Source organism: Physeter macrocephalus, chromosome 14 (genome assembly GCF_002837175.3).
Source record: "Physeter macrocephalus isolate SW-GA chromosome 14, ASM283717v5, whole genome shotgun sequence".
Classification (NCBI taxonomy): Eukaryota; Metazoa; Chordata; class Mammalia; order Artiodactyla; family Physeteridae; genus Physeter; species Physeter macrocephalus.
In genome coordinates this window covers 89,766,963-89,776,807 of record NC_041227.1, presented here as the reverse complement: position 1 = coordinate 89,776,807, position 9,845 = coordinate 89,766,963, and the positions used below count along the sequence as shown (strand labels likewise).

General features: G+C 54.5%; 1 protein-coding gene across 2 annotated transcripts; it reads left to right on the top strand.

Moving 5' to 3' along the window:
- The first annotated feature begins 742 nt into the window (after positions 1-742).
- Positions 743-5,960, top strand: ZMYND15 (zinc finger MYND-type containing 15). Of its 2 annotated transcripts, none has more exons than XM_007109163.4 (13): positions 743-1,322; positions 1,763-1,997; positions 2,084-2,239; positions 2,509-2,669; positions 3,224-3,376; positions 3,697-3,777; positions 3,924-4,040; positions 4,159-4,247; positions 4,335-4,433; positions 4,597-4,750; positions 4,834-4,892; positions 5,129-5,289; positions 5,662-5,960. In XM_007109163.4, the coding sequence occupies exons 1-13, from the start codon at positions 758-760 to the stop codon at positions 5,831-5,833; spliced, it is 2,202 nt and encodes a 733-aa protein (XP_007109225.2). In that variant the 5' UTR covers positions 743-757; the 3' UTR covers positions 5,834-5,960. The 2 variants fall into 2 exon arrangements, with proteins under 2 accessions (XP_007109225.2, XP_007109224.2); XM_007109162.4 differs by having other exon boundaries at positions 758-1,322; positions 4,789-4,892.
- The last annotated feature ends 3,885 nt before the right edge of the window (positions 5,961-9,845 follow it).

Genomic DNA, 9,845 nt, shown 5'->3' with positions numbered 1-9,845 from the left:
TTCCGGGCTCGGGTCCGGCGCACGGGGATCCAGTCACGGATCCAGGCACATGGCTGGAGTGACCGCGGCACACGAGTCCGCGCGGCCAGCAGCACAGACACTGACTGCCCTGAGCGCCTCTGCGCTGCGCAAGACACGGGGGGGCGTGGCAACCCGAGGAGCCGGCGCGGGGCTCGGGCAGCCTGACGTCACGCCCCACCTCGCGGTATTTACCTTCGAAAGGTGGTGGCGGCTGCAGGTACCGGAGTAGCGGACCGGACGGGAGGGGGCTAGGTGTACCGGGGCTCACCGCCAAACCTATCCAAGCCGAAGAGATGCCCTAGCTCCTGTCCCCCTCCTTCCACACCCCACAGACGGATCCAAAACTCTGCCCTCCTCACCAAACCCTTGCCCATAGGACTAGCCCTCTCCCGCTTCTGTCCTCAACTCAAACCCTACCTTTGAGGGTTTGAGCCTCAGATTTTGAGCCCCAAACACCATCTCCCTCCCGACTACTCATCCTTAACCCTATCACCCACTTTCACGTCTGGACCCCATTCTCACCCTGAATTCCCATCCTCACCCTGAATTCCCATCCTCAGCCCTGAAAACTCCTTTCTCACTCCTAACACTCATCCATAGATTCCACCCTAAGCGACCCTCAAACCCACACTCTCCCCCATTTTATGAGCCAGCCCCAAACTCTCCCGAGTGCCTCTCTCTCACCATATACCCTCCCTCTGCTCTGTCTGGGCCCAGGCCTTGCGCCCCTGAAGACATGGAGTTTGTGTCTGGATACCGGGATGAGTTCCTTGATTTCGCTGCCCTCCTCTTTGGCTGGTTCCGCAAGTTCGTGGCAGAGCGCGGGGCCGTGGGGACCAGCCTTGAGGGTTGCTGGCGGCAGCTGGAGGCTCAGATCAGGAGGCTGCCCCAGGACCGCGCCCTCTGGGTGCTCCACGTCTTGCCCAACCGCAGTGTGGGCATCAGCCTGGGGCAAGCGGCAGAGCCAGGCCCTGCACCAGGCCTGGGGGCTGCCCGGCTCCTGGGAGACGAGCCCCCACTCCGCCTGCGGGACCTAAGCCCCTATGTCAGCTTTGTCAGCCTGGAGGAAGGCGAGGAGGAGGAGGAAGAGGAAGAAGAGAATGGAGAGGAGGAGGGTGCAGGCACCGAGAAAGCAGAAACAGAGGAGGATGGGGAGCCAGCCCCTACCAGCAGGGAGTCCCCAAAGGAAGCAAACCCCCCAGGGGAGGCCAAGCAGGAGGCAGGAGGTGGCGAGGTTGGCTGCCAAGAGGACAGGGCGGAGGACGAACCAGGGCCTGAGAGGAGGAAGGGACAGAGAAGTGGTAAGAACCCAGGGCTGGCCCTGCCCTGCCCCCACCCAGGCATACTCCCCTTCAAAGCCCTCCTCTGCCCCTCGGAATCCAGTTAGGACTCACAAATGGGTGGCCCTCAGGCCAATCTGGCCTAAAAAGGTGTCTTCATTGATCCACAATGTTGTTTTTTAAATTTGAGCCAACATTTAAACATTAAAAGAAAAAACTTCCAGAAGTCTGGAGTTACCCCTTCTCAAGAAAAATGTAAAGTTCCCACAGCAGGCCCACATTTCCACCTGGCAGCAAATGCTGGTTCAGTGTAGCCGCAGTCCCCTTCCGATGAGGCATGCCCTCTCTACCTAGTCCCCTTCGCTCAGTCTCCTAGTCCCCGTGGGCATTTGATTTGGTATCCCTGACCCTGACAGTCTTTGCCCCCGCCCCCTGCCCCCAACTTTTCCCTTTTTCCCCAGACGCGGCCCCCCTGCACCTTTCCTGCCTCCTACTGGTGACGGATGAACACGGCACCATCTTGGGCATTGACCTGCTGATGGATGGAGGGCAGGGGAGTGCAGGCAGGGGCTCAGGGACACAGAACCTGGCTCCTCGGGCCTATGCTCTCCTCTGCCACAGCATGGCCTGCCCCATGGGCTCTGGAGGCCCCCGAAAGCCCCGAAAGCTTACCGTGGGAGACGCCCAGCTGCATCGGTACAGAAACCTGGTAGAGGGTGGGGAAGCCTGGGGCCCTGGGCTCCTGAGCCCCCCAGCCTGATGCCGTCTCCACCCCCATTCAGGGAGCTGGAGAATCTGGTCCCAAGGCTGAGAGTGAAGCTAGCCAAGACCCCGATGCGGACATGGGGTCCCCGGCCCGGCTTCACCTTTGCCTCCCTTCGGGCTCGAACCTGCCATGTTTGTCACAGGCATAGCTTTGAAGTGAAGCTAACCCCCTGGTGAGCAGCCTGCAGAGATGGAGCGAGCGGAAGGAAGACCCCCAACAGTCAGGCAAACAGAGAGGAAGCAGGCTGGTGGGGGGCCCTGCAGACAGACAGAGTGAGGGACAGGGAAACAAGAAGATGACACACACAAAAAAGCTGTTATAGGCAGAGAGAGTACAAACAGACTGAGTGCATACGGGCAGCCGCAGGACAGATGGACAGCAGACAGGGGATCTACAGACACTAACACTGAGTGCCCATCCCCCCACCCCGTGTAACCCCAGCCCCCAGTGTGGCGCTGTCTTGTACTGCGGAGAGGCTTGTCTGCAGGCTGACTGGAAGCGATGCCCAGATGATGTGAGCCACCGATTTTGGTGCCCAAGGCTTGCAGCCTTCATGGAGCGGGCCGGAGAACTGGCAACTCTGCCTTTTACCTACACCGCAGGTACCCTAAGGAGGTCAGGATGGGTGGGGTAAAGTGGGACCCGGTCTTTGGAACTGGGGCTCCAGGTGCCTGGGAACAGGGTCCTGGGCTTGAAGGCTAAGTGCCTGGGGCTGGAATCTAGATCCCTGGAATAAGAGCTGGGTGCTGGGTATTTGGGGCTGGGGGCTAGACCCCTGGGGCTGGACACAGCATCTCTGGAGCTGAGGACTGAGTGCCCTGGTCCCTGAGAGAACTTATGGGATTCGGGAGTAGGGGTTCAAATACTTGCTTCTCAGCTTCACCACTAACTGGTGACCTGAAACAAATCGCTTTACTTCCTAGAGCTATTTCCTCACCTGTGAAATGGGCAGACTAACAAATGTTAAAACCCATGGAATTGTTATATGGGTTCTGTGGGCTACGTTGTAGACACTCAGAAATGCTCAGAAATGTTAATAGTTCTCTGCCTGACTAGAACCAGACTCAGACTCAGGGTCCTGGGCAGAGACTGAGGAGAGCCAAAGTCTGGAATCCTGGCCACCAGGCCCTCAACCCCTCCCCTCATCCTTCTCCAGAGGTGACCAGTGAAACCTTTAACAAGGAGGCCTTCCTGGCCTCACGAGGCCTCACTCGTGGCTACTGGACCCAGCTCAGCATGCTGATTCCAGGCCCTGGCACCCCAGGGCACCCAAGGGGAAGCACGCCATCCCTCAGCGTTCTTCTCAGTGGTGCGTGGGGCCCCTCTCCAGGCATAAGTCCCTCAGACTAGAGGGAAGGACGGGAGAGCAAAAAGTTGTCCGGGTCCTAGATAACCCCTCCACATACACACCAAACCTCACCACCACCACCAGGGCATTTCATGCCTCTCCTCAACCCTCAGAGAAGTCACCCCTGCCCAGCCCATCCAGAAGCCCCATCCCTAGGCAGCTCCCCATTCCTCCTGCTGCAGTTCCAGGCCCTCTCTCAGGGAACACAGCTCCTTTGGAAGAAGGAAGAGGCCAGGTGGGGACCTCCCTGACACCAGGCTCCTCTTCTTTCATCCTCTCAGGACATCCCTACCAGCTTCTTCAGGGGGATGGGCCTGCTCTGATGCCTCCTGTGCCCCCAGATCCACCCAGGGGCCTCTTTGGTGAGCTGGAGGGGCCCTGAGGGAGCTAGGGGTAGGGACGGGGACTGGAGGGCCAGCAGTCTCGGTGGCTGAGAAAAGGGGCTATTAGACAGGAGAGGTGGGGGTCCAGGCCTGGGGCAAGGTCCCCAGTAACCCACTCTCCCCAGGCTCGTGGCAGGATTACTACACATGGCGGGGCCTCAGTTTGGACTCCCCCATGGCTGTGCTTCTCACCTACCCGCTGACTGTGTACTACGTCATCACCCATCTGGTGCCCCAGTCCTGTAAGGAGGGCAGAGGCAGGGGGAGGAGTGCGTGGAGCAGGGGGGCCAGGGGGGTGGTAGGGGACAGGAGGGAGGGGACGAGGAGACCATATTCTTACATGGCTAGCTTATCACCCAGTCCCTGAGCTCAACATCCAGAACAAACAGTCACTGAAGATCCATGTGGTGGAGGCTGGGAAGGAGTTTGACCTCATCATGGTGTTTTGGGTAAGTCCCTCCAGGCCTGAGGGTTGGGCATTTGGGTGTGGAGGTGGACACAGGGTGGGACCCAGATCTGTCCTCTTTGCCCTTCAGGAGCTCTTGGTCTTGCTCCCCCACGTGGCCCTGGAGCTGCAGTTTGTGGGTGACAGCCTGCCCCCTGAGAGTGACCAGCAGCATTTTACCCTGCAGAGGGTGAGGGCTGAGGGGGGCCCTGCTCTTTAGCCCTAACCCTCCTGCTGTCCTCCCAGCTGGGCTCTGCCCTTCCGATCCCTGCCTCCTCTCCCCTGTCTTACCTGATGCATCTTCCAGTACCAAAACTTCCACCGGCTTCTCCACCCCACTCCCAATTCCCCAGGATGACCTCGAAGTATCTGTCCGTCCTGGTTCCGGGGTATCAGCACGGCTCAGCTCTGGGACTAAGGAGAAGGGGGGCCGCAGGGACCTGCAGATCAAGGTGTCTGCACGGCCCTACCACCTGCTCCAGGGGCCCAAGCCTGACTTGGTTATCGGTAAGCTGCCTGGGGTAGGAGCATGGGGGAGGTGGGAGGAGGCCCTGGGAGCCAGCTTCTCCCTGTTCTCCTTCCCTCCGCAGGATTTAACTCTGGCTTTGGTCTAAAGGACACTTGGCTGAGCTCGCTGCCCCGGTTACAGGTGGGGGATGGGACAAAAGGGACCTTCTCTCACGTCCTGCCCGGTCCCTCCTCCTTTTCTGAAAGTCTCTTCTTCCCCATCATCTGCTCTACAGACCTGGGGTGCGCCAGCGGGTCCTCCTGCCCCCCTCTGTGCCTGCCTCGTGCCTCTCCCCATCCCGGTCCGTCTGGGTCCTCGGGAGGTACGTGGGGTTGGGAGCCTCTCTGAGAGTGTCTGAGGCCCCGCTCCCACCCCAGTCCCTCCGGGTGCCGGCCTTCTTCACCGAGAGCAGCGAGTACGGCTGTGTGATGGACGACCAGACCATGGCGGTGGCCACGGGAGGGGGCACCAGCCCTCCACAGCCCAACCCTTTCCGCTCCCCCTTTCGCCTCAGAGCGGCGGACAACCGTATGCCCTGGTAAGGCCTTCTTACTCTCTGGCCACGCATCCTGAAAGGCCCACCTCTTCCCTCGTCTCTGCGGTCCCGGGACCCTCCTGGCCCAGCCCTACACCCTGCTTTCGCCGCCCGCACTCCCACCACCCCCACTGGAGGGTCTCGACAACGCCCACACACCCCTCTTTAGATGATCCAGCTCACAAAAATCTCTCCAACTCCTCGTTTCCCAGCCCCCGCCCCCAACCCCTCCGCAAAAAAAAAGCCAGTTTACGCTGGGGCTGGCAGAGCCCTAAGTTTAGCCCCACCCCCTGAAACTCGGGGCCCACAAACTCCGCCCCTTGGGAAAATCCCGGCCTCTTGGCCCCGCCCCTGACTGCGCCACGCCTCCCTCAGGTACTGCAACGCCTTCATCTTCCACCTGGTCTACAAGCCTCCGCAAGGGAGCTGGGTCCGCCCCGCGCCAGGGCCCGCGCCCCACGCCCCAACTCCTACCGCTCCTCCCGCCCCCGCCCGTAGGCGCCGAGGAGGAAAGAAACCTGGGAGGGGGGCCCGCCGGCGGAGGTGAGGGCGGAGAGGTAGAAGTCCACCCCCTCCCCTAACACGCCTCAGAAAGGAACACGAAACAGGCGAGGCCGAGGGGGAGGCCAGTTGGCGGAACACGAAAAGGTAAATAAAATTACTTGTTTGAAACCGCTGAGTCAGACGCTCATAACTGGGTCCTTAAATGGAAAGATTAAAGGATTTACGGATGACATTTTCCTCCATCTTTCTTCAGTTCCTCGACAGCTGTCCCCTCTCTTACGCGGGATTCTGACCCTCCTGGGTAGTCCCAAACTTCTTCTAATGTGTGTGTTGACAAGGCATTTTCCGGCCCCGGTAACAGGCAGGGACCGGATCCGAGTCAAGCAAGACCAAGAAACAGAAAGTGGCTTCTCTCTGGGGGGGAGAGGGGGCGGGGGCAGGGGAGGCATGCAACCTCCTAGGGGCACTCACAGCCTTGGTTTAGAGTCAGTGAAGGACCCCAGCCACCCAGCTGTCCAAGTTAGAAACTTCATGGCCATCCTTGACTCCACCTTCTCTCATCCTTCACGTCCCATAAAGAACCAGCTCCAGCTGAGTCAGGCTGCTGGTCACTCAACATCCAGCAGTTTATGTCCAGTCCCACTGCAAATGCCACCATATCTCGTGTTCCTTCCAAAACAGACATTCGAAACAATACTCCCTGCTTAAATCCCTTCAGTGACTTTCCTCTACTTTTAAAATCCCAGTGAGTGTGGGCCGGGCTTAATGACTCTTATCACAAAGTATAGAAAGGGAAAAATAATGGAGAAACCTGGCAGACACCACCTGCACCAAGTGACTAGGTTTACAAGAAATAAGAAGTCATGTTGACGTCATGCTCCCTGACATGATGCAATAAGGCCACATCCCCTCTCTAGTATTCTTCCCCCAAATCCATAACTTTTGACTAACCATGAGAACACACCAGACAAAACCAAACTGTGGGACAGTCTACAAAGCCCCTGACTGCTATTCTTCAAAAGTATCAAAGTCACGAAAAGCAAAGAAAGACCAAGAAACGGTGACAGATTGGAAGAGACTAAGGAGACATGACCACTAAATGTGATGCAGTATCCTGGTTTGGACCCTGGAACAGAAAAAAAAAAATTAATGGAAAAGCTGGAGAAATTCAAATAAAGTTTTCATTTTAGCTAATGGTATTGTATCAATGCTAATTTCTTAGTTTTGATAAACACGCTGCGGTTATAGAAGTAATAAGGAAGATGTGTGAGGAGTATTTGGGAACTCTCTACTGTCTTTGCACCCCACCTATAAATCTAAAATTATTTCCAAAAAAAAGTTTAAAATTTCAGACTCTTTAGTATGGCTTGTAAGGTGCTTCTCTTTCTGTCATCCTCTTTTATTATAACTATCTTATTATCAAAGTTTCCAAATATACACAAAAACCCAGAAGACTCAGCATAATGAATCTCTGTGTGCCCATCACCCAGCTTCAACAATTATCAACATTTTCCAAATTGTATTATTACTCCCTGTGATAATGTGATAATATAAGAAATATATATTTGGTCTGCGTGCCCCATTTCTGGCACAAGAGCTTCTATAACCTGAGTGACAGAGGTGAGAGGCGCATCTTTTGTTATTCATAATAAGCCCCTTTCAACCATACCTGAGTTTAATAAGGTAACTCTAGGTGGGCCCTTATTTAACTTCAGGATGGAAGTTAGATACTAGAGGAACCAACCGCATGATTAGAGGGCTGAAACGTTCAGCCCCACCCCTTGCTCTCCAAGGGAGAGGAGCGGGGCTGGAGATTAAGTTAATCACCAAGCAACCTGCATAAAAATCCCTAAACGATGGGGTTCAGAGAGCTTCTGGGTTAATGAACACAGTGAGGTACTGAGGCTGGCACACCTGGAGAGAACATGGAAGCTCCAGGCTACGCCCTCTTCCCTCACCACACCTTGCCCTGTACCTCTTTTCCATTTTGCAGTTCCTTTATAACAAACCAGTAATAATTAGTAAACTGTTTTCCCGAGTTCTGTGAGCCATTTTAGCAAATTATTGAACCTGAGAAGGAGATCACAGGAAGCCTCAGTTTATAGTCAGTTGGTCAGAGGGCCCAGGGCTTGCAATTAGCATCTGAAGTGGGGGCAGTCTTTTAGGACTGAGACCTTAACCCGTGACAGACTGTACTCACGCTGGGTATTTCGTGTCAGAAGTGATTGAATTGGGACTTCCCTGGTGGCGCAGTGGTAAAGAATCTGCCTGCCAACGCAGGGGACACAGGTTCAATCCCTGGTCTGGGAAGATCCCACATGCCGTAGAGCAACTAAGCCTGTGCGCCACAACTACTGAGCCTGTGCTCTAGAGCCCACGTGCTGCAACAGCTGAGCCCGTGTTCTGCAACTATTGAAGCCCACGTGCCTAGAGCCCGTGGTATGCAACAAGAGAAGCCACTGCAATGAGAAGCTCATGCACTGCAACGAAGAGTAGCCCCTGCTCGCCACAACTAGAGAAAGCCCGCGTGCAGCAACGAAGACCCAACGCAGCCTAAATAAATAAATACATACATACATACCCTGTTTAAAAAATAAAAAAGAATTGATTGAATTGTAGGACACCCAGTTGGTGTCAGGGTAGTTGGAGAATTGGTTGGTGTGCTAGAACAAACAAAAACAAAAAAGACGCCACAACTACTGAGCCTGTGCTCTAGAGCCCACGTGCTGCAACAGCTGAGCCCGTGTTCTGCAACTATTGAAGCCCACGTGCCTAGAGCCCGTGGTATGCAACAAGAGAAGCCACTGCAATGAGAAGCTCATGCACTGCAACGAAGAGTAGCCCCTGCTCGCCACAACTAGAGAAAGCCCGCGTGCAGCAACGAAGACCCAACGCAGCCTAAATAAATAAATACATACATACATACCCTGTTTAAAAAATAAAAAAGAATTGATTGAATTGTAGGACACCCAGTTGGTGTCAGGGTAGTTGGAGAATTGGTTGGTGTGCTAGAACAAACAAAAACAAAAAAGACACCTATTTCGTGTCAAAAGTGCTATTAGTAAAAACAGCTAATATTTGGTGTCAGAAGTGAGACCACTTCTGACTGGTAGACTGGCCCTAGCTCACAGAAATATGTGGTTTGAGAGGAGAAAGGATAAAAAGATGGGAGGTGCAGAACCTTTGATTCCTGGGTGGCCATGTGGTCACCCATGGCATGGAGCAGCAGCCGTGCTGCACTCAGTTACTAAAGGTAAAAGTAACAAATGGAATTTAAAGTTGGATTCAACTCCCAGGAAGTTGTTTCACTAGATGCATAAGGAAATGCAAACCAATAAGAAAAAAAGTGAAATATACAATCCCTTGGTGATTATTTGTAATAGCTAAAATGAAATTTAAAAAGAGTTCTGGTTTGGACTTTGGTGCTAGACTAAGATCGGGTTTGAGTCAGTCTGAGTTTTGGCCACTAGCCTCAAAGCTATCCAATAAATAATTAGGCTGGGACAACAGGAAGTACCTCTAAGGCCTCTGCTCACCAAGAAGGTAGTCAGCATGGGGGGAAGGCAAAAACCAAGGATCTACTGAAACCAGGTATACAGTTGTGAAGGAGTTGCTTCATTTTGTAGATTGGTATCATCAGCTTCCTGAAAGACCTTTACTAAAATGGATTGTGAGAGTGACTAATTTAGGGGCAGTATCTTTGTTTATAAGTGCTGCAGGATAGAACAGCATGTTTGGGTTGATACAGGACCCACAGTTCACTATTAAACAATCATAGATGGCTGTACGCCAACCAGACACACAGGAGGTTATTCCTGAGGAATAACCCTAAAGCTATCCAGGAAGTCACCTCATTAGCATAAACTTAGGTATAGTCAAAGGGGCCTGTTATGTATAACAAAAGACACTCCTCTCGGGCTTCCCTGGTGGCGCAGTGGTTGGGAGTCCGCCTGCCGATGCAGGGGACACGGGTTCGTGCCCCGGTCCGGGAGGATCCCACATGCCGCGGAGCGGCTGGGCCCGTGAGCCATGGCCGCTGAGCCTGCGCGTCCGGA